The sequence below is a fragment of the Aplidium turbinatum genome, chromosome 10 (assembly GCF_918807975.1).
Source record: "Aplidium turbinatum chromosome 10, kaAplTurb1.1, whole genome shotgun sequence".
In the NCBI taxonomy this organism is placed as follows: Eukaryota; Metazoa; Chordata; class Ascidiacea; order Aplousobranchia; family Polyclinidae; genus Aplidium; species Aplidium turbinatum.
In genome coordinates this window covers 3,779,632-3,803,139 of record NC_137481.1, presented here as the reverse complement: position 1 = coordinate 3,803,139, position 23,508 = coordinate 3,779,632, and the positions used below count along the sequence as shown (strand labels likewise).

The 23,508-nt window shown below is 37.8% G+C and overlaps 1 protein-coding gene and 1 pseudogene across 2 annotated transcripts; one reads left to right on the top strand and one right to left on the bottom strand.

The window, feature by feature from the left end:
* The first annotated feature begins 3,288 nt into the window (after positions 1-3,288).
* LOC145778660 (prestin-like) lies at positions 3,289-18,746 on the top strand. Of its 2 annotated transcripts, XM_082590195.1 has the most exons (17): positions 3,289-3,341; positions 5,923-6,673; positions 7,196-7,317; positions 7,899-8,009; positions 8,311-8,457; positions 8,906-9,027; positions 9,707-9,877; positions 10,217-10,458; positions 10,747-10,897; positions 11,553-11,652; positions 11,979-12,166; positions 12,725-12,999; positions 13,760-13,832; positions 14,338-14,388; positions 16,179-16,224; positions 16,881-17,042; positions 17,559-18,746. In XM_082590195.1, exons 2-17 carry the CDS (start codon positions 6,525-6,527, stop codon positions 17,747-17,749), a joined length of 2,301 nt encoding a protein of 766 aa, XP_082446321.1. In that variant the 5' UTR covers positions 3,289-3,341; positions 5,923-6,524; the 3' UTR covers positions 17,750-18,746. The 2 variants fall into 2 exon arrangements, with proteins under 2 accessions (XP_082446321.1, XP_082446322.1); XM_082590196.1 differs by lacking the exons at positions 3,289-3,341; positions 17,559-18,746 and having other exon boundaries at positions 5,076-6,673; positions 16,835-16,973.
* Positions 18,747-22,543: 3,797 nt separating this feature from the next.
* Positions 22,544-23,158, bottom strand: LOC145778407 (dual adapter for phosphotyrosine and 3-phosphotyrosine and 3-phosphoinositide pseudogene; annotated as a pseudogene).
* Positions 23,159-23,508: the final 350 nt, after the last annotated feature.

The window sequence follows — 23,508 nt, the reverse complement described above, 5'->3', positions numbered from 1 at the left end:
TATCAAAATATCTGTAAATTAAAGTTTCTTATTATGATCATAAAGAAATCATTTCAACTATAAGGTACTTTTAAAAGAACGTTTGACCTACTTTATCTTAAAAAATACAAAGTGGCTAACTTTACCCACTGGTTATGATCAAAAAGCATTGTTTTGTGGCAGCTATTGCCAGGGTTAAGGTTTTGTTCTTTGGCCAGGACTTCAAAATTTTATAAATCACAAGTTTTTGTTCTTGACAGCTTTAAACTTTTCTCAAATTAGAGCAGAATTCTTAATCTGGCAAGTGGCAACATCAATGTGGAAAATATAGTCATGTCCTTAAAAACAAATATAAAAAAGCTTGATATTGCAAAAATTATACTATTGATTGAACCTGTAAGCAATAAATCAAAGCATAAATGTGTAGTTTTTCCTGACTGTTTCAACACTTGGATGGCTTGCATCACATTAATTCTTACATCTCACCATTAAACTAAAGTCAAACAGTTTTTTCCCCAAGAACTAACATTACTTAAGATAAAAAATCTGTAGGCTAGCCTTCAAATGTTGTCTGGTATTTGAAATCACCATTGTAAGGTTACCTGGGCATTTAAAGTTTTTAAAATACAGTACGCCCCGTTTGCTGAGTGGTTACTGGTTACGCGCCGGGCTCAAGATCATGCTGCGCAAGTTTGACTCTCGGGTGTGCGCTTGAGCAACGCATTTCAAGACTGTTCTCCATTCAGCGGCACCTAGTGAATGGAATAAAATCCTGGCAACAACCGGAAAACTTCACTAGAGCTGTCAATCTCGGCAACCGGCCCTGTGTCAAGAGCCTCTACCTACAAGTATGCGAAACTACCAGGAATAACCATCAAGGCTTTGTCAGTCCGAGGATAAAGATTCAAAACCAACCAACCATATAATAGATTTGAACTCAAACTATGATTCAATTCAACCTTGGAAATAAAAGAATTTAATTACATCTTTCATGTGCACATCATAGGCTACTTAGTTTATTTGTTAAGCGGTTAAAACTATCATAATAAATAAGAAAAATTTAGCCTAGACGTGCAGGCTCTCAAAACTAAAATTAACTAACTTCCTCAACCAGTTGTCTTGCCACTTTAGTTCTCTTTTTTTAGTGCTTGGCTGCTTGCTGGAAACTGGAATTTGGAATGCTGGTTCACAATTGCCACCAGTGTTGCCAGATTTCTACCAGTGGTTTATCGAATTCTCAGCAGGCTTTGAACTATCCAAAATTTTATGCAATTTTTATACTGTAACTCACCATGCTATAAACAAAACCATTTGCTAACCTCACTTGTTTAATTTGATGGTATTTTTGTTGCGGAAGACTCATCAGTTTATCCACTAACTATACTTCAAACCTTTTAATCAGTCCAGTTGTTTTTATTTCTAATTGTCTTTTTTCATTGTTCGTGTGCTGTGTCCAGTTAGTATGTTAACTTTGTCGTTTTTACATTTTCACACCAGTAATACAAGTAAACTTGAATTAATTCTAAATGCTTAATTCTAAAAAAATAATTTAAATACTTAATTCTAAATGCTTAAATTTTACTTTCCTTGCTGCTTTGAATTTCGCCCATTTGGAAAACTCCCTATCTGGTAACAACAATTCTCATTTCTAATCAAAATTCAAAATCACTCTTTGTGCAAGGGCAAAGGGTAATTACATTTGACATGTATTATTATTATTTGATTAACGAAAAACGGAAAATTATTGAAGTTAGGGTCTTACCGATAAGCTTATTCTATTAATTCTTATTGTAATCAAGGTGAATAAGTTTTGAATAAGGTGATTAAGTGTTTAAGTTTATTAAATTTTTTAAAAGTTTAAGTTTAAAAATGTCTGGAAAAACTGCAACAAAGGACGATATCAAGCAACTAATGAATCAAATGGAAAGGCAAATATCTGAAGCAGTATCGAAGGCATTAAATAACCACCTCGGAAAATTTGAAACCAAATTAGATACAATCATGGAAAAACTAAAACAGCAGGATTCTGAAATTGAAGAAATTAAACAAAGCCAAATTTTCATTAATGATGAATTTGAAAAAATTAAACGAGAAGGAGTGGAAGACAAAAAGAACAATCAACTTAACAAATCTTTGATAGAGTCTCTGGAAATCAATAACAAAAAACTTGAGGAGCAAGTGGTAAAAACAGAAGAATCTTTAGATGAGCTAGACCAATATGGAAGAAGACAAAATTTGGAATTTCATGGAATTCCAGTCCTATCAAATGAACAACCAATTTCAGTAATCCAAGATTTATTGAGGCTCATTGGAATCGAAGTTGCCCATGAATCGATTAGCACTGCACATCGACTTCAATCAAAATACTCAGATCATCCGCCTCCGATTATTGTACGCTTCATCAATCGAAATGTACGAAACAACATCTATTCACAACGAACAAAATTTTCAACGGTCAAAAACTTTAACATAACAGGAATGTCAGGACTCTTCATTAACGAAAATCTCACACCCAAGAGGAAAGATTTGTTTGCCAAAGCTCGAAAAGCAAAACAAGAATTTCGTTATCGATATGTTTGGACCAACAATGGAGAAATTTTCTTGAGGAAAGATGGAAACTCACCACGGGTCAAAATATCCAAGCACTTAGACATGTCAAAATTAAGCTAATTTCACATTTTGTGGGATTTGTATTTTGTTTAAGATTTAATGTTTTGAAATAATGGTTCGAAATTACAAATACCCATGCTCAAATTGTAACAATGCCTGTAAAACAAACCAAAACTGCATCTGCTGTGATTTATGCAACAGGTGGTCTCATTTAAATTGCATAAGTATGACTGTCCAGCAGTTTCAAAGCCTTTCTAAATCTGCCAGTCCTTACTTTTGTATAACATGTTTGAATGAAAGCCTTCCGTTTGTTAATATATGCCCCAAGAATTTTTCTGATGAATTTGCTGTACCACTTGAAATGCACAACTGTTTTGTTGCTGATGACGGTGATGATTATTTATCAATCTCTAAAATAAAAAATATTTTTCAAAATTGTAAACTTCAAGACCTAACAATCATTCATTTCAATACCAGAAGCCTTGGCAAAAATAAAGATCGTATCGAAGAGTTCATGCTTGAAAGTAACTTTAATCCCTCAATTATAGCCATTTCAGAAACAAAAATAAGTACTAACTCAGTTGACAATCTCCATCTCCCTGATTATAACTTTCTTCATAGTGACTCAACAACGAAAGCTGGTGGGGTTGCCTTTTACATAAAAAAGAACATTCCATATGCATTGCGTATTGACCTCAACCTTAAATTGCCAGAATGTGAAGATTTGTGGATAGAAATTCCTCAAAAAACAGGTAAAGCATTTGTTATATGTGTCATGTATCGCCATCCAAACTACAGCTTCAATCAGTTTCAAGAAACACTATGTAATTCCATATCAGCCATAGAAAACTCTAAACAAGACTACTTAATTTGTGGTGACATGAACATCAATCTTCTTCTAAAAAATAACAATATAACAATCTATAAAGAGTCATTGAATTCGCTTGGGTGTAATTGTCTCATCCAAAATGCAACCAGATTTCTTGTTAACAACACTCCTTCTCTTCTTAACCATATATACTCAAACAACTGCAAACAAAACATTTCTAGTGGAATTTGTAAATATGACATATCTGACCATTTACCTGTTTTTGCAATCATAAAGAATTCTACTGTATGCTTCTCTAATGTACATACTCAATACAAAAGGTCATGGAAAAATTTTGTTCTTGAAGATTTTTTGCTAGAATTGCAAGATGGTATGCAAAATATTGAAAACAACATAGCGCTAACTGATGTTGATGTAAACAGTAACTTTTACCAATTTATTTCTCACCTACAACTTATGATCAACAAACATGCACCTCTAAGACAATTAACCAGGCGTGAAAAAAAACTAACACTTAAACCCTGGATAACTAAAGGCATTTACAAATCAATCAAAACAAAAAATAAACTTTTCAGATTGTGTTACAGGCATGATGATTCTAAACAGATTCTTTCCTACAAAGCATACTCTAATAAACTGTCACACTTAAAAAGAATTGCAAAAAAACAATATTACTACAATCTGTTTAACGTTAACAAAAATGATTCTGGAAAAATGTGGAAAGTGATTAATGATCTAACTACATACAAAAACTCTTCCTCAAAAAATAATTTACCTCAACATATAATCATTGATGACACAACGTATGAAACTGATTCTATGAATTTTACAAATCTAATCAACAAACATTTCACTGAAATAGGAACAAAAATGGCAGCTAAAATACCATCAGTACATCCACGTAGTGACATAAAAAGTCAATTAAAATCATTTGCTTTTGAAGATATTGATGAAAGCGAAATCTCTGATTGTATCAATGGCATGAAGACAAAAACAGCTCCTGGTTTGGATGGTGTCTCCACTAAAACTGTTAAATTAGCTAAATGTGTCATTACTCCTGTCCTGGTCAAACTATTCAACAAATGCATTGCTCAAGAAGTTTATCCAGATTGTCTAAAACTATCACAAATCACTCCAGTACCAAAACACCCTCATCCCAAAGCCTTAACTGATTTTCGACCAATTTCTTTACTGTCGACATTCTCTAAAATCTTTGAAAAAATTCTATATCAAAGAATTAATAAATTTCTCAACAAACATAACATTTTGTCTACATGCCAGCATGGCTTTAAAAGTAATGACTCCACTTCACTAGCCACAACAAGAATATATGATGAACTGTTATCTGCCATGAATCAAAAGGAATTCACATGCTCAATTTTTCTGGATTTAAGCAAAGCCTTTGATACTGTAGATCATAAAATCTTACTAAGCAAACTTTACAATTATGGCCTTCGAGGTAAAGTTCTGAGTCTTTTAAATTCCTACTTATCTAATAGACAACAATGTACTAAAATACTTGGAAATACATCTGACTTTGAACAGGTAAAATGTGGTGTCCCTCAAGGCTCTGTTTTAGGGCCATTACTCTTTCTGTTATATGTGAATGACTTACCAAATGCAACAAATTTTAAAACAACATTATTTGCTGATGACACCAATTTACATATGACAGATAAAGACTTAACTTGCCTTCAAAAAAGAGTAAATAAAGAAATGAAATTTGTCGATATTTGGATGAGACAAAATAAGCTGTCAATTAACTATTCAAAAACTGCATACATGATAATATGTAAAAATCCTTTCAAAGCCAAATCCTTTCAATTAAGTATTAATGGAAATCCTATTCAACAAGTAGATTCAATTAAATATCTTGGTGTTACCCTTGACAACAAGCTATCATGGAAATCACATTTAACTTGTCTTCGCACAAAGCTAAATAAAACTTGTGGAATTTTATATAAGCTCAGACATTTTGTACCACTTAGTACATTGCGTGTTGTTTATTTTGCTCTTTTTCAATCTCATTTACAATATTCATTAATAAATTGGGGTAGGGCTGATAAATCTATTTTACATCCCATAGAAGTTATTCAAAATAAAGCTCTTAGAGCATGTTTATTTTACCCTAGACATGCCTCTGTAAATTTATTATATGTTAAATTTGATGTTCCCAAGCTTAATGACTTAATTGAAATTGAGTATGCCAATTTCATGCACAAATATAAAAATGGACTTCTACCTGATTGTTTTAGTGCTTATTTTAATGATTTAAATAATATCCATCAACATAATACTCGCCACAAGATAAAATCTCAATATTTCTTACCCAGAACTAATAATAACTCCGGGCAAAAAATGCTACAGTACTTGGGACCCCAAGCATGGGGTAAGGTTCCTTCAGAAATTAAATGTTTGTCTCCCTTTTCATTCAAAAAGCAATATCAAACGCACTTGGTCGGTTGTTACTCTTGCTAAATGCAACTCTGTTGTGTATTTTTCAGTGAAATTGATCTGACATGTCTGACAACTTTTGGGATCTAATTTGTGTTTTGTTTGATTTCTCTGTTTTTGTTTTGTTTTTTTATGTTATGTTCATATACAATCTTCTCATGTTTTGGCTTGCATTTACTAACCCCCACATTGCGATTGTAACCTTATTCAACGTTTCATTATTTTCTCTAAGTGTTTTCAGTATAATTTTCATTGGTAGTATCTTTTTGTAAAATACGGTACTGCCGCCGGGGTGGAAGCTGACTTGGTGACCTCATAAGGTCTTTCGCTTCCTGCCTCTCTCACTTCTATGTAATGTACCAATGTATTTGTCGTGATAATTTGAGAAAAAAATAAACCAGTGATTGATTGATTATTGCATATTCTATAAACATCTTTCTTATAAAGAACATGACTAGAGAACTGTGTTCGGAAAGGTAGCGCAAACTGCTACTACCAAAGCGAATCCTCAGCATCAGGCTAAAACAGGTCGTTGGTATTGGTTTTATATGGATTATTTGATAGGTTGCACTTATATTGACCGTTGTATGTGTGTTTGTGCTATGCAAACATTTGTGATAAGTTGTAGTTGAATTGGTGATTTTTTGAAAGGATGGTAGAGACAGTAGTTGTTTCACGTCCTGCGTTAAGTGAAGAAAGATTTCATGATACTTATGCTGATAAACTTTCTGGAGAAGGTACATCTTTGTTTTCTCAAGTTAACAGATGGAGAAGAAGACAGTTTTCTTGCTCCCCGGCCAGGTATACCGTATAATAGCCTACTGTATTTGAAGAAATTTATCTTTTTCATGCTATTGAGTACGGTATTGACCAATGGCATATGCCTCATACCTAATGTGGTCTTAGTTGAATGAAATACCCAGTTGGAAAATCTCTCTTATGCTTTTGGTTACTTTATTCTTTTGCCCATGAAACTACATTATAAAGTTGTTTGTTGTCTGCCATAGGTATATACAATTTTAGAAAATGCTTTTAGTTAGACATGACTGCTATGTTTCATAGTTCTGCTGTCTGATGTGTCTAGATAAGTTTAAGTTTGTTTTTTTTGGCATAGCCTATACAGTATCATAATTTCTTGATCTGAATTATTTGTTTGGTTCAAAGTTTACTTCTGTATCAGTCTGGAAGCAAACTCTTCTTATCTTTTACACCCATTAAAGTTGTAAATAGGCCTACGTGTATGCTAGGACTTAGAAAAATATTCACTTTCTTGTGACAAGAATAGTTTTAAAATTACATGCAGCCATCTTGAAATTGTTACAGGTTTTGGAAGTTTGTGCTTAATTTTTTTCCTGTCCTTTATTGGTTTCCTAAATACAAAAGGAAATACATAGCTGGTGATTTGATAGCAGGATGGACGGTGGGGATCATTCGAATACCTCAAGGTGATTTCAGAAAACTTGAGTTTAATATTTTGCCTTGTTAACTGCAAGTTTTCTTTTTTCATGTTCACATTTTCTGAATCCAGAAGTTTGAATTGTGTCTCACAAGGTTTAACTAATTGTAAGTTTTATAGTATTATGTGAAGAAAGGCGTTCTTCCCGGCTATCAGCACAAGGCTGATTACTCACTAGCACAGCGAGCAGCAGTGACGCTTCGCTAACCAGAACGGTGTAGCTTCCACGCTAGCCCTAATAACCAATGACCTAGTGAGTAATCAGCCTTGTGCTGATAGCCGGGAAGAACGCCTTTCTTCACATAACCCACCCCAGGCACCTGCTGGTTTTGTTGGCTCTTTCTTTCCACAAAGATAAGAGTTAAACTGACTGGTAAAGCGGCGGTCGATTACTCAAGTGGCAAGAATACGGTGCGATACTGATGAGCCCAGCCTCATGGGCGAAACACGTGTCTATCGCTGTCTATTCGATGCTACAATCGGCTGCCAAAATAACTTAAACGTTTTATAGTATTAGTTGATAGTTTAAAAATTCTAGAAAACAATCTAATCATGTTGTGTTATACGCAGGAATGGCTTATGCATTGTTAGCTGGTGTGCAGCCGGTATATGGTTTGTACAGTTGTTTCTTTCCTGTGCTGCTCTGGTTTGTGTTTCCTACCTCTCGCCACACTTCAGTAGGTAAGATCTCGCTTTACCAGCAAAGGTATTTTGATTTTAGCAAAATTACTTTTTAATGAAGAGTAGACCAAAGTAAAACTACAAGTTTTTTTTATTCATATGGTTTTACTGAAGTTTAGATGTGGTTATTATTTTTAGCACACTCTGTAAAGTGAGACTTGAATCACATAATGTCTTAAAAACGTAACATAATGTAATAACACATCCTGAAAATGTTTTACTTTACTCTCAGAATGTTAAAGTATAAGTGTCCAAAGACTGAGGTTGTTGATGATGACCATTTAGTTGCCTTATCCTCCAGGTACCATGGCAGTTGTGTGCTTAATGATCCAGAACTTAATATCCTTGCATGTGCCAGATGTAGAAATATCTTACAGAGGAAATATAATGATGGTTAATGCCCAAGAGGTTGATATGAATTCAGTGCCAAAAGAATTCATTTTTGAAAGTAAGCACTTTAAGGATACTGGCATCAAGGCTTTAACATAACAATTAAAGTTTTGGTTTTATGAATGTTTATGTAGAAAACTAAGATTGCTTATGTGTATATGTCGTTATTGAAGATTGTGATGTTTTACTCAGCTCATGTCCAGCCATGTATGATTGATGTATATAATATATCATTGATAAGTGTTGAACAGACTGTCCAACCAGTGCCTGCCAGATGGTCTCACCACTCTCCTGTGATAGTCAACTTCTATTGCACTGATCTGATCCTCTATTGTCATTCATAATTACACAACATTCAGCTTGTAGTGGCATCATAATCTGTGTTTGCGTGCTTGTTTTGAGCACACTTCATTACAAGCGAGGTTGGTAACCAATGACCCATGCCTGATATGATGGTTTCAACAGAGGTAGGCCCTATATATTGTATTCTTATAATTATTTTTCAGCTGGAGACGAGGACTTTCCTTCCTTGAACAGCAGCAGTTATGCCTTGTACTTGCAAGAAGAGAATGAGATCAAAAAGATCCAGATCGCTTGCTCGGCCACTCTACTGGTTGGTGTCATGCAGGTGAGAGGGCCGGTAACGGTAATCTAGTTTGCAATTGTATTGATAGCAGTAGTATTGAGAAGTAAGTTCACCGCCTTTTGACAGTTCCTCTGCTCTCTTTAACACACTCATATAATCTTCTTTCGTTTTCTTTTTTTTTTTATTTCCATGTTTATTTTTTTCTTCTTTTTGCATTTTACCTTCCATGACAGCATCGATTATATCATTATTCATTACTCATTAAGCAAAAAAAAAAAACTCGAAGCAAAACATTACATTAAAATCGTGTGAAGAAAAACTGAACTCCATTTGCTAACTTCACAATTTTCCTCCCAAACTTTGTTTTGCTAACCGCCTGAAGAAATCAGTTCTGTGTTAAAGACGAAACGTGGTTTGAGGTTAACCGCATCCATTGAGGGGAATATCTCATCTTCTTTATCGTTTTATTGCCATGATGGATGGCTTTGTTCCGTGAGTTAGGCTATTATCTATTTTTTTCTTTATCACTCATCAGCGCAAATTATATCAAACCTAATCATTATATTAAATGAAACGCTCAGCTTACAACATTTTATGTTAACACTTAATTTTGATCCTATTTCAATATTGATGACAAGTAGGAAATTCCTTCCTGGTTGAAAACGTTTGATTTAAAACGAAACTTTAAACATTGAATCATGTTTCAAGTTGTGTCATTCAGCTTGCAATGGCGATACTGCGTCTGGGGTTTTTAACAACGCTTCTGTCAGACCCAGTCATTCAAGGCTTCACCACTGGTGCTGCATTCCATGTCATGACCTCACAAGTCAAGTACATATTTGGGTTGGACAAATCTATCGGCAAATACAGTGGACCACTTGCTCTGTTTAAGGTGCATGTTGATTTCGTTTGAAAAATACTATATCTATACAAAATCCCCATTCAGATATAAAAGTTTGGCATTAATATTTCTGAATTAATCAAAATTAATCTGGATCAATAATAATAGTCTAATTACCACTGTTATTTTGACATTTTTAATATTTTTTCTTGATCCTAACCCTATGTTCTGAAAATAATAGTATGTTTCTGATTTACTTTGTTACGTGTGGTTTCATAGCATCAGCATTTTTATTTTTCTGAAGCAGACATTTCAATCTAATTGATTATAAAAACATGAAACAAATTTTTCACAGCAGCGGTATTTCACAAGCTTCAATTCCACCTGCAGATCTACGGCGATATCTTCAGCAATCTTTCCCATGGCAACACTGCTGACGTCATAATCTCCTCCATCGCTCTGCCTTCTTTATTGATCGTCAAGTACTTGAATCAAAGATATAAGAAAAAGTTGAAAAACGTCCCTATCCCGATTGAGCTCATTCTCGTTGTCGTAGCAACCCTCGTCTCCTACTTTGCCTCCCTGGGCGCCCCCCCATTCAACGTGAACACTGTGAAGACCATCCCGACTGGGTGGGTAGTTGGTGCAATATGAGCGAAGGATTATTCCATAATACAGAAATTAAGTTTCAGAATTTACTTATTTGCGCGATTTAAAAAAAATTTGAAAATTTGTTTTACAGCGATTCAACAACAAACAATCGGACATGTTCGTAAAAACAAAAATATGTTTCGAAAATAAACAAAACGTCAATCTTTTGCATTTGCGCGCATTGTTTGCATATTGCAACTCTTGGGATTGGTCCAGAGCATTTATTAGATTTATAAAAAACGTATATTTGCATTTCATTTTCCATCCAGGCTTCCTGCACTATCTGCTCCTCCTTACATCAACCTGTGGCCCACAATGGTGACCGATTGCATCATCATGGCTTTCATCAGTGTTGCCATATCTTTGTCATTAACCAAGATATACGCTGACAAGCATGGTTACGAGGTGGACGCGAACCAGGTGATTGGAGATTGCTGATACACGCACCGACGTGTTCATTATAATGAAGATATGCGTTGAAAGCGGCTTCTCTATTTTAGGTCTGACCAGAAAATTCATTTTGTGTCGAAAAAGATCCAAACTCGGGTTTTGTGAATGAATAACTTAGCAAAGGCAAGCTCTCATATACGAACAGAGCAGAATTAGATTGCAAATTCGGATTCGAATGTTTTCAAACGTCACCTCAAATCCGGGTCAGTTACAACTTCGGTGAAGAGACCAAAACGACTACGTCATGCTACGGGGCAACCGTAGCTTTGAGCATGTTCTCATCAAACTATGCTGGCGATAATTCACTCGTTAACCAAGTATTTGCTCAAGTTCGCCATGGTCTGTCTCAGTGTCTCTAGAGCAAACATTAGCGACGTGACTCAAGATATAGTTTACTTGAGGTTTCGAAGTGTTTTTCAACTTACACTGTACCTGATGTTTAATTGTTTTCTTGGAGTCGTTTCAATGAAAGAGTTAATTTGTGGTACAGAACTTGGATATGGCGAGAAGGTTTGTGTTTTCTCGAAGCTGCAGTACTTAGTCCTGCCGCTTCCAGCAATGAAAAATCTTCCCGTCGCCATAAAAACTTAATTTCATCCAACACTACTTGTGTCGCTTTCATCAGGAGATCCTTGCACTGGGGATTTGCAACACCATTCCGGCCTTTCTAAGTTCCTTTGCTGTGGCTGCCTCTCTGTCTAGAACAGCCATACAGGAGTCTACCGGTACTTGAAATTATTTGATATTATTTGCCTGAAAACTATGAAAAACCAAGATGATTGCTGAAAAAGTTGCCCCATGCTTTCACTGTCGTGGACAACTTATTACAACAGAATTAAGTCGACAACTTATTACAACAGAAGCAAAGCTAGAACTCTTAGCAGATTGTCACGTGTTGTTACAATTCTTGCCATGCTGTTAACATTGGATAACTGTTAGTAAGAAGACTGACCAAGTGACCATAGATCTCTTTTTAAAGGTTGTAGTGTTTACAAAATATTGTGCCACTTTGCCATTGAATTTCCGCTGAACGATGCTTTTTTTCTTTTAGGCGGAAAAACACAGTTGGTCGGCATCCTGTCCTCCGTCTTGATGCTTGTGGTCCTTTTATGGCTCGCTCCTCTATTTCAACCTGTACCTAAATCCGTTCTAGCTTGCATCATCATTGTGGCTCTGAAGAACTTGTTTCTCCAGTTTGGCAACCTCAAGCACGTCTGGGCTATAAGCAAGTTTGACTTTGTAAGAAAAGAAACTGACATGTTTTTGTTGAGCTTTTTTTCCCAATTCTGCATTTTTAGTTTGTTGCGTTTCAATGATTAATCATAGGTAAGTTGAAACTGTGCCTATTTCGTTGCGAACAATAGTGATTTTCATAGAAGAGGGGCAGTTCAAAAGTAGATTGATTGCAGCTCTTTGGTGCTGTATTCCCCACGAAACATTTGAGGAGCCTCAAAACAAGTGCGCACAATTGCACACATTGCTACAATGTCTAAACTCATAAATTTGCTGTTTATTGCAACCCTGTTCACGGTGTATTTCAACCTTTTCTGAGCCACGGAACACTTAATGTAGCCTACTAAAATAACCTTGCAAAACACTGGTTGAAAATCACTGGGTTAGACTCTTCGCTTATTAGTACAAACTAAATAGTGATTATGGTGTGAGACCGTGATTTAATCATGGCTGCAGACAGTGTGGAGATAACAAACAAAATATCTAATAAGTCGAAACCGCAACTTACCATCAGGTGGATCTTAGTTTTCTTTGCGCAAGTAATAACCAACACCACTGTTCCAGGTCATTTGGATAGTGACCTGTGTGGCGGTCATTGTTCTTGGCGTTGATCTTGGTCTGGCTGTGGGCGTTGCTATGGCAATAGCTGGCCTCTTATATCGGATCCAGCACCCCAAGCATTTCGTTCTGGGTCGCATCGGGCACACTGGTCTCTATGCCGACCACAAGCGCTACAAGGACGCGGTAGAGATTGATCGAGTGAAGATATTTCACTTTGCAGATTCGGTTTCGTTCACGAACAAAGACGCATTCAGAAGAGCTCTATACGACGCTGTGGGGTAAGGCTGTGCTGCTCTGCATGTCCACATCTCAGCCAGCAAATTAGTTCATTTTAACGTTAATTTAACGTCTCCAGAGTCAGACGTTGAATCAATGAAAGAAAGGATTTGCTTGTTGGTTGGAATTATGTACTTAAAGGATGCCTTGGTGGCTGAGTTTTTTAGATATTTGTCCAGAAAGAGCATTTGTCTAAGTGTTTTTTTCTGGTGTACCCCGTAGATGGTTACATGACATTCTGACTCGAAACAATAGACCGTGGTGACCTGTCGCAGCAACATCTCACCGCAGAATACATTTCACCGCGAGACTATCTGCTTAGTCATTATAAGAAAGCAGAAAACCATTACTACTTTTTAATTTACTGAAATAAGTTTCGATATTCTTGTTTCTAGCACTAGTTGCTACGTTCACCAGAGGTAACTAATGCTAGAAACGATAATTGTCCTGATGAATACCCAAACTTTTAAGTATTTCGATATTCTATTATTTTTTTGGTATGTTTCATCATTTTGATGCGTAGAGTCTCAAAATAAAGTTGCTCTTGGCGGTTCGTTGATACTTGCTACGACCTATTTGCACTTTTGGTGCATTGCAAAGTCCAACTTTGACTTGCGTTGGCACTGAAGTACTGGCGTTGTGCAATTCTTGCTGCCAGTCAGCAACGCCCATCATTCGGTATAGCAACAGTAGCTAGCCGCCATTCATTCGCTTAACGAATCGTTATTGTTGAACATGATGACGAAGAAGATTTTGTTCCAGTTGCAACCCGACCACCGCCTTGAGCAAGGCGAGGAAGAACATGAAGCATGGGCGGGACTCCGAAATCAATCAGGTGTGTCATTGCGTCAATGCCTCTTATGACGTTATAACATTGTTAAGATGACTATTTTAGCTATTGATTCTAGGGACCCCCAATCTTTCTAAGGGGCCCAAGAACTTAAAGAAACCACCATGGGTCTTGATTTGGGGCCCGAGTATCTCATTGGAACTGGACCCAAATTATCCTCTCACCGGCCCTGGTTGGGGGCTTCCTGTTGAAAGTAATATTATTAGTATTAGCGGCACTGACACACACACAGATGCTTTTGCGCTGCAATTGAAGCCGTGGGCATTTTGTTTGTTTTCCATTTGCTAAAATGTCGGCGTTTAAACTTGGTTGCTTTTTCACTTCGACCTCTGCGTATTTTGATGTGAGATTATCTTGGCTGTGACGCATAAATACATCTATGATGACATGGATGTAGGAGCTATGACGTGTGATCAACTGCAGTGTTGAAAATGAAGTGCTTGATGGTGAACTACCGGTTTGTGATAAGATTAATCTGGTTATTTCTTAGTTGCTCCTCTCTGAAGACTACGCTACTACGTCGTTGTCAACAAAGCGACAGGTGAGATGGTGAAGATCTGAAATTGATTAATTCAGACAATTTTCAGTATTTGTTAAAGTTAGGTTTTGGTACCTAGTTGTGTCATGGTGTGGCAGGGTTGTCTACGCGGATCCGAATTGAAAAGCAAATTCGTCGTATTCAACGCATTTCAGGATTGCTCTCCATTCAGCGGTACTTAGTGGATGGAATAATTCCCCGGCAACAACACTTCGACGATCGGAAAACTTCACTCTGCCCATCTCAGTAACCGGCTCTGCGTCAAGAGTCTCTACAAGTATGCGAAACTACGGGGTGACCCAAAAACATGCGTACCCATGTTTTATTCGATTTTTTCACATTTGGAACACATTTTAGGAAAGCCATAAATTGACTAAAAATTGACAGAAAAAGCTGAAACTCTGGTCAATGGTCTTCCATAAACTGAAATGCAAGGAAATTTTAAGAGGAGAAATAAATTTACAAATAAAACTGAGACTTCTATCTTGTTAACATCAAACCAGTCATGTCATATGGAAGTGAAAGTTGGACCTACAGCAAAGAAATTCACAAAAAAATTAATGCTTTTCAACTCTGGTGCTACAGAAGAATATTAAAAATATCATATAAAAAACACATTACAAACGAAGCAATTAGGAAAAGAATTGGAGTGCAAGATAGATGGGCAAACGACTTGGCAAAACAAAAGATGAAATTCGCGGGACATATTTTGAGAGGATCGGCAGGACAGCTACATCAATTGGTTATTGAAGGTATGGTGGAAGGAAAGAGGTGCAGGGGAAGGAGACGAACATGGGGAGATGACGTGATACAGCGGGCTGATTTGTCAAGCATCGGAGAAACAAAAAGAGTAGCGGAAGAACGTGACTTGTGGAAGAAAGTGACAGCCAACCTCCGGATCGGAGACGGCACGTGATGATGATGATAAACTGAATAATGTGTGGTTGTAATTTGAAAAAATTAGCCTTTCAATCAAAGTCACAATTGAAATTTTCATGGGTACGCATCTTTTTGGGTCACCCTGTACAAGGAATAACCTATCAAGGCTTTGCCAGTCCGAGGATATAGATTTAAAACCAAAACATCCATAAATTCATCAATTCCCGTTCCACTATCCTCAGCCATAGAATTGCATTGTGACATCGCACTCACCGAACGACAGCAGAGATTTCATTTGTCGCTTACTCATATGGTACGCATGTCGCTGTTGTGTCCAAGAACGTCTAGAATGAACTGACGACCCCTGGTTGGCAGCTGTTGCAACTTTCATTGGTTTGATTTCCCTGAACAACAAACCTTGTAGATCTAGTTTCCCCATCACTGCAGGCAGCCACTGCTTTGACTTGCAATCCTCATCAGTGCACTTGATGGAATACATGGTAGAAGAAGCGCAGCTTGATATTATATAAAATAATCTGGCGTGGTGATGTTACATTGATAATACGCAATGACACATTTGGTGTGTCGGCTGCATAGCCGAGTGGTGAGAGCCCTGGAACGACAATCGAAAGGGCGCCGGTTCGACACCACTCAACAGCATGCGGCTGTGTCTTTGGCAGGACACTTAAAGGCATGCCTGAAGGTGGACACGAAGATTGTCTTCCTTGCCTTCCCGTTCACTTAATCTAAATCTTCAACCACCGGGTGTAAGCCTGGATACGACAAACGAAACTACATTTGGTGCTCTCATCCACTTTGCCAGAGGCTGGAACTGCATAAGTTGTATACAATGCAACAGCAAGTCCAATATATCCTTCACCAGCGATTGTCACCAATCAACCATTTATTTTTAGAAAACTTTCGAGAACATTCGGAAGCGAGGAACTACGTCACAAGACGGTGAGAGTTGCATCATCTCGACAAGTTGTTGACATTACAAAAGTTAAAGATCGTTTTATGTCTGGATGGTTCGCGACTTCGCGTTTCAATCCAAGTTTGTAATGCAATCGATCTATCAGCGACTTGATTGATTGACTGATTGTGAGCACCTTTCTCCTCAGAACGAGGGAGCTTTTTTCACATCTGGATCTTGACAGTTTGGAGGCTTTTAATCACTGGACGGTCATTGAAATTGACAGAGTGAAGTTTTCGCTTTTTAAAGTCTAGTTGGTTGTGGATTGTTCCATCCACTGGTTGCTACTAAATGTCATTGAAATACGTTGGTCAAGCGTACATCTCGAGAGTCGAACCATCGCCACTTGATCTTGGGATTTCTTGGTTCACGAAGTCTAGAACTTCACCGTGCTCCACTCATAATCCTTTAACGCAGCTGTACAACGTTAAAGCGTGGTGTTTTTTGTTTTTATTGTTATCAAAGCGGAAATGATGCATTGAACAGTGGTCAGCAACTTGGACGCGTTCATAACCTCTGCAACGTCATTTCCTGTTGCTTGTTTCCAAATTATTGTTTCCATTTGATGATGTCACAATGTCCTATGTTACGTCATAGAATGATCATGATAAATTCTCCACACCGATCAACTCTCATCATTTAGCATCCGTGAATGTTGCTCCTCTCACCGTGCTTGGATTCAACATCCTCATCCTTGATGCCACCATGTGGAGCTTCGTTGATTGGACTGGCTCCCGGGAGATCATACAGATCATTGACAAGTTCAACGCTCTGGGAGTCATCGTCCTCATAGCTGGCCTGTCACGTGAGTATTGTCATGTAAGTGGCACTTGAGGTAGTGACGTGGCTAGAGAAAAATTTCAGGGAGTCAACAGCAACTGTTGGGGGGCGAATATTTAAATGTTTGAAATAGAGTTTGTTTGTTTAAAAATACAGCGACTGCATGCACTGCAGCGATGTCTTCATGAAATGTCTTTCGATATGTAATTCAATGTCGTTAAAACGTTGTAATATTAGGCTATTAAAAACCTATTTTTGGGGGGCGATTGCTCCCCTGTGGCTACGTCACTATCATGAGGTCATGCATGTAGTCTCTGGTATTGTCGTCTTCGTGTCCAGGCTTACGCCCTGTAGTTAAAGATTTAGATTAAGTGACCAGATTGGGAAGGAAGCTAGTCTTCGTGTCCACCTTCAGGCATGTATGTGTCCACCTGCGTGCTCTGAGCGGTGTCGAGCTGACGCCCTATCGAGTGCCGTACACTGCGCAAAGTCGAACCTTGTATATTTTGTTCGTCATTAGCATCCATGATCCTTTTTTCAGAGAACGTCTTGCGGACATTAGACGGTTGCGGATTGACCTCTCGCGTCACGCATGAGCAAGTTTTCGTCACGGTCCATGATGCAGCCGTTCGTGCGGAACAAATCAACCAAGATCGAACAATCCAGAACGACTCGGATGACTCCTTCTCCGACATGCCAGGCTATCCGGGGTACGACTCGCTCGCTTTCTAACTCCAGCCAGCGAAATAAACTGTTCAACTTGCACTCGTGAACAGAGAGTCGGGCAGAGCATTATTTGACATCTTTCTTCATGTCATCGGTGATAGAACATTCCAACGATTTCCTTGTCTTATTGCTCACAGTTTATTTAATCAGCAGTAAAAGTGTGACCCCCCTGAATGTCGCAGGCTATAGGCCTTATTCAAGAATATTTTTGCACATCTTGGTTTGCTATTTTCGGGAGGGGTTTATCTGGACTTTAATATAACCCCGCACCTGTAACCGACTTAGTAGCATAGCTTGATCTACATTCTACAGTGAAGTTAAATCTAACCTGTTGCTTTGAGAGATTAAATTACCATGGTGCTATGAGATTAAATTATTATGAGTGATTAGATTAAATTATTTTGTTTTCTAACTATGTGCGAGCTGCTGTAAACATGCAAGGTTTAGGTAACAATTCATATAGCGAGCGCAGCAACTGCGGTCTGCGGATGAGCCAGTCGAAAACGAATTGATTTTGAAGTGTGTCCAGGATTAGACGTTTTGTTCAACACTGCAGCAACACTTTGCCACAGTTGTTAGTATGAATGAAAGACAAAGTTTTGCCACATCTCTGTCTTCTGTGAAGTTTCTCTTGCATGTGCTGATGTTTTGTATGCAAGTTATTTTTCATGTAGTTGAGTTGTTCGTACTAGTTGCTTGTTTTTATTTATCAATCTTGGGTGCCAATAATTATTCATGAAATGCTGTAAATATGCAAAATATGCGCGTGAAGACTTTACAGACTGTGCTACATTGCTGTTACAAATACGATTAAAAAAATAATTTTTTTGCTCATTGATTTTTAGCATTTCTCGAGGTTTTACTTCCATCTTTCCATTCCTTGTTTTTTTCTGAATTTATTTTAAAAAAATTGTGACATTCATCAATCAGTTTCTTCCGTCGTCCAATTCTGCGCATGTTAGTTTCATTTATTTGAGCGGACTTCAAACAAATAATAAACCGAATCCAAACACACGGAAGCGTTTACTCTGCCTTGCAGACATCCCCAGTCAGAACGTTTCTACATTCTATTTCTAGTTTTCGGTTTATATTTCATTGTTGTAATGTCCATATCGCGTTCGGTAGGGAAGGATCCAACAAGTTTTGGAGGAAGGTAGCCTCAACCCCCCCCCCCCCACCTGGATCTGCCACTGAATGCTGTACAGGACTAGCGAACACACAGTAAATTAAACCAACGAAAGTTTTGTTCGCTTTTATTTTCGATCATATCTCATCGACAACAATACATGGCAACATGGGAAGGACGAGGAAAGGGATAATATGGTAAACAACCTAAGAAAGGTATGATAAGGTACCTTTAAACATCCTATAGTTGTTTTACTGTGCAATAATTCAACAATTCTGTGGGTTGTGATGTGAAAATTAAATTTGACTAAATTTGAAAACCACCGTAAAACAACACGAGACAGGAGATCTACTACAATAATCGCCGTTAGTTCTTGAGCAGTCGGTAGCGGATCTAGAACGAACATTTGGCGGGCACCAAAATTTCATATCAGAGGAAAAAATATGTAAACAATGCAGAATTTTGGGACTCAAGAATGATTGAAAATGGGGCTTACTCTCCATAGCCTTTGACAAGTTTTTCCTTCTTTTGGTCTTTGGCTACTTTGTGATCCAATAATGATTCTTTGTTACTTAGCCTTTCTTCTTTAACAGATTGATCATGTTTGATCAGCTGTGATCTCCCTTATGAACTGCCTCCATTTTGTTCTGTCTTTTGTTTTCGGCATGCTTTTTATTCCTGTAATTTGCTTGATATTGTCAAAATATTTCATTTTTTGTCGTCCTTTTGTTCGTTTGCCTTGCACCATCCCAGTTAACATTGAATTTTCCAACGAGTTGCTTCTTGCAATGTGTCCGCAATATCTCAATTTTCTAAGGTTAATGTTGTTTATCAGACTCCATTTATCGTTTATTTGTTGGGAAACAAATTCATTTGTTTTTCTTTCCATCCAGCTGATACGCAATAGCCTTCTGTGACATCACATTTCAAAACTTTTTAACTTTTTAATGTCACGTTTTTTGCATGTCCAAATTTCACATCCATATGTGGCAATTGGGAAAACGAGAGTTCGCAACAATCTCAATTTTGTGTTTTTACCAATTGACCTCTGTTTCCACACCGTTGTAAGTGATGTCACAGCTGTTTTTACCATAGCAATTCGCCTTCTAATTTCCGTGTTATCATCATAAGTGTCAGTTATGACACTGCCAAGATAGCAGAAATTACTTACACTTTCAACAACATTACCACCAATGTATAAGCTTGGACAAATTTCATCTTTTTTACTTATGGCCATCACTTTTGTTTTTGTGGGATGTAATTGCAAACCATACTCTTGACTTGATCCTATTCAAAAGTTCTTGCAGTTCCGTTAGGGAACGTTCAAATATTACGTAACGCTTTTTTTCCGAATTTTTGACCCCCCCCCCCCTCCCCCATGTAACGCTTTTTCACTACGAATTCAGCACAAAAAACTACCATTCCGTACTCGAAAGCGTTACGTAACGTTTTGCTTGAACCCCCTCCCCCCCGATGTGACGCTAAACGTAACGCTTTGCATAAACCCCCCCTCCCCCTCGAAGGCGTTACGTAATATTTAAACGTTCCCTTACACTTCCACTGACCAACACTATGTCGTCAGCATATCGAAAGTTGGTTACCACTTTTCCTCCAATTTTCACAGAGCCATCAAAATTCTCCAATTCTCAAAAATCTCCAATACTTAGCCTATTTGATCACAATTATCGAAGCTCGATTTCTGCAGAAGTTGGAATTGAAAGTTTTGGTTTAAACTTGACTTTGAAGTCATTCTTGATGGCAACAGTGGAGTTTAAATAACCCTAACTGGTCTACGAAATGAGCGTCGGGTAACAACTTTCCAAAAGGTACCATTAAAAAATCCCCTTGGAGCAACAAAAGAAAAACGCAAGTAATAGCTAAATTAAGTCATCCGTTTGCTATCGGCTGATTTGGTGCAGAGGGTTAGGGCGGTGATGCAGATAGTCATTTCATCGATGTGGGTTTGATTCCCACCAGTGCTATTGCTCTTTTTTCTTCTGCAATTACCAAACAAACTTTGAAGGGGATTTTTTAATGGTACCTTTTGGAAAGTTGCCGTCGGGTAGGCTACCATACCACAGAAGTTGGTGTTGAATTTTGTTGTGGTGATAAATGTATGCTACATTAACCAATCGCACACAATTGGCAGGCTGAGCCTATTCCTCGAAACTTTACAGCAGTAAGGGAATTTCTATTTTCTGAAATGAAACTGAAAAGTTAACGTCGTCATTGTCTTCTAACGGTTGTGATGGGCATGACGAAACTCATGTTTTAGTTTTAAAGTATCGGGAATTCGGCAAAAAGTCCAAGTTATATTTAGTTTTAAATTTCCATGCCTGTTATCAATAGACCACGTGCCACATGATCAATTAACTAAACGCTTACTTTAACTAGAGATGGTGTTCCACTGTCCCTAACTTCAACTCAACAAAGCACGCGATATCTGAGAGACCTATTTACAGGCTACCGGTTTCACTCGTGAATCTTAAAACAAAATTTTCGTTTTTTAGCCAATGAGTTTTGGTTTCGTTGGAGGAAAGAATTTGTTCACAACTTGCAATTCAAAAGGAAATGGTGCTCTAGCCGACGCAGTGTAAAGCCCAGCGACATCGTGATTGTCTCCGACCACACCGCTTCTCGCAATCACTGGCCACTTGCAAAATTCTGTCTTTTCCGCAGACTTGTAGGCTGTACCGGCTTTGAATCACTGATGCAAGTCTGGTCACCGAGTTTGACGGTGAAGTCAAATGAAACTATTCGAGGGTCAGGAAAATCAACAACACAATGAGTATTTTAAAATGTTTTCTACGTTTTGCTTGAAGTAAAATCCGATCAGTATCAAATAATTTTGTTATATAGAATAGTAGAGCATGATTTGGCAAAACGCGTGTCTCACTGTCAACTCTTGCCACTGTATAATCTGCTGCAGAGGAAACGAGTCAGCGTTTCGTCATAGAACCCGTTCAAAATTTCTGTTGTTGTATATAGCCTACATTATTCAATTTTATTTTGCAATGTCGAAATACAAAGAAACGATGTTGTGAAAATAAATTAAGAAACAAAAACCACAAAAGGAAAATATGGCAACACCGTAATGGTTTAAATTGCAAACAAGATTTTAAAATGCCGTTATTTTTTGGTCACTGCAGGCCACGACAGTTCAACTTTTTACGGCCACAACCGCTACTTTGTATCATATTCACAAAAACCAGATCATGAATTTTCCTGAACCAGATTATCCACTCGCATTGTATTAAAATGCGAGTGGATAACTCGCAGTGACAAGTGGTTAGCGCCCGATTCAATATCAAGCGGCGCTGATTGGGCTCTCAGGATTTGCGCTTGAGCAAAGTATTTCAGGACTGCTACCCATTCAGCGGCACCTAGTGAATGGAATAATTCCCCGGCAACAACATTTCAACAATCGGAAAACTTCACTCTGCCAATCTCGGTAACCGGCTCTGCGTCAAAAGTCTTTACAAGTATGCGAAACTACCACCGAAACTGCTACCACTTTACAAGTATGCAAAACTACTATACCACCAATCAAGGCTTTGACACTCCAAGATAAACATTGAAACTAACAAACCAAACATCAGCAAAGAGTACGCTACAACAAAAAAAGGCGATGTAGCCTACAATTCCAATATGTAGCCACCCTACTTCATAAATGGTTACGAGGAGTCCGGGGAGTTAATTGAGTTTATAAATTTATTGTGTCGGTTTCTTTGCATTTTCCAGCTGATGATTGACGTCCATGCTTCTAAGTCATCGCTAGATCCTGCAGAAAAATACCAAGTTCTGTTTGGAAACCGCAAATAAAAACAGTTTTGCTTTCCCTGGAGTTGGCACCGTTTCAGCACGCAACATTCTTCCAAGTTGATTGTCCGAATTGGTTTTTCACTTGTTCTTTCTGCATAATAACTCAACTCATTTCGAACAAGAACAAACCAGCGAAGCTTCCAAGTTTTAATGCTTCCGCCTTGCTTTGTCAAAAAGCCTGACTTTGAAGCAAGTGGAAGCGCGTTTATTTGCTGCTTCATGTCGTCTAGGGTAGCGTTCGCCCGAATGGTGGAATGAAACTTCATTGTTTCCTCGTATATATCAGGTTCTTCCACTTGTGTTGGATACGGATACTTCAACGTGATGAGGGTACCTGACTCAAAGTTCTTCGATAAATCTCCAGCTTGACTACACAAAATAATTTGATTGGCCAAGACCTGCAACAGCTGTTCAACGTTATCAAACACAGAATGAGCAAAACAAATTCCCTCTTGGGTTACTTCCATTTTAAAATGCTTCACTGCATCCTTGCCTCGCACAGACAAGCAGTATGCTTCAGGTACACTTCTTAATAAATAACTTCCTTCTTTTCCGTTTGCTATCAAAAGTGCCTCTGCAATATGTCGGCTGATGTTACCATGGTACCAATCCAAGGCTTCCATTGCTGACAGAAGTAAAACTGTTCTGAACAAAACAAAGACAACTCTCTGCATAAATAGACACAAAAGTTTAAAAAAGTTACATCACATGACTGTTTTTTCATTCTACAGTGTGTTGTGGCTTCAATGAGTCAAAGGCGACATCCGCAATTGCATTCAGTTAGTTAGTCAGTGGAGTGAAAATATTAGGCGACGTT

What these genes read in the sequence shown, in the direction of transcription:
- LOC145778660 (XM_082590195.1), top strand. Translation starts at nt 6,525, where the DNA reads ATGGTAGAGACAGTAGTTGTTTCACGTCCTGCGTTAAGTGAAGAAAGA. An exon ending in CTCTCGCCACACTTCAGTAG is followed by an intron (nt 8,010 to 8,310) that starts GTAAGATCTCGC and finishes CTTATCCTCCAG; the next exon opens with GTACCATGGCAGTTGTGTGC. An exon ending in CCTCATAGCTGGCCTGTCAC is followed by an intron (nt 17,043 to 17,558) that starts GTGAGTATTGTC and finishes TCCTTTTTTCAG; the next exon opens with AGAACGTCTTGCGGACATTA.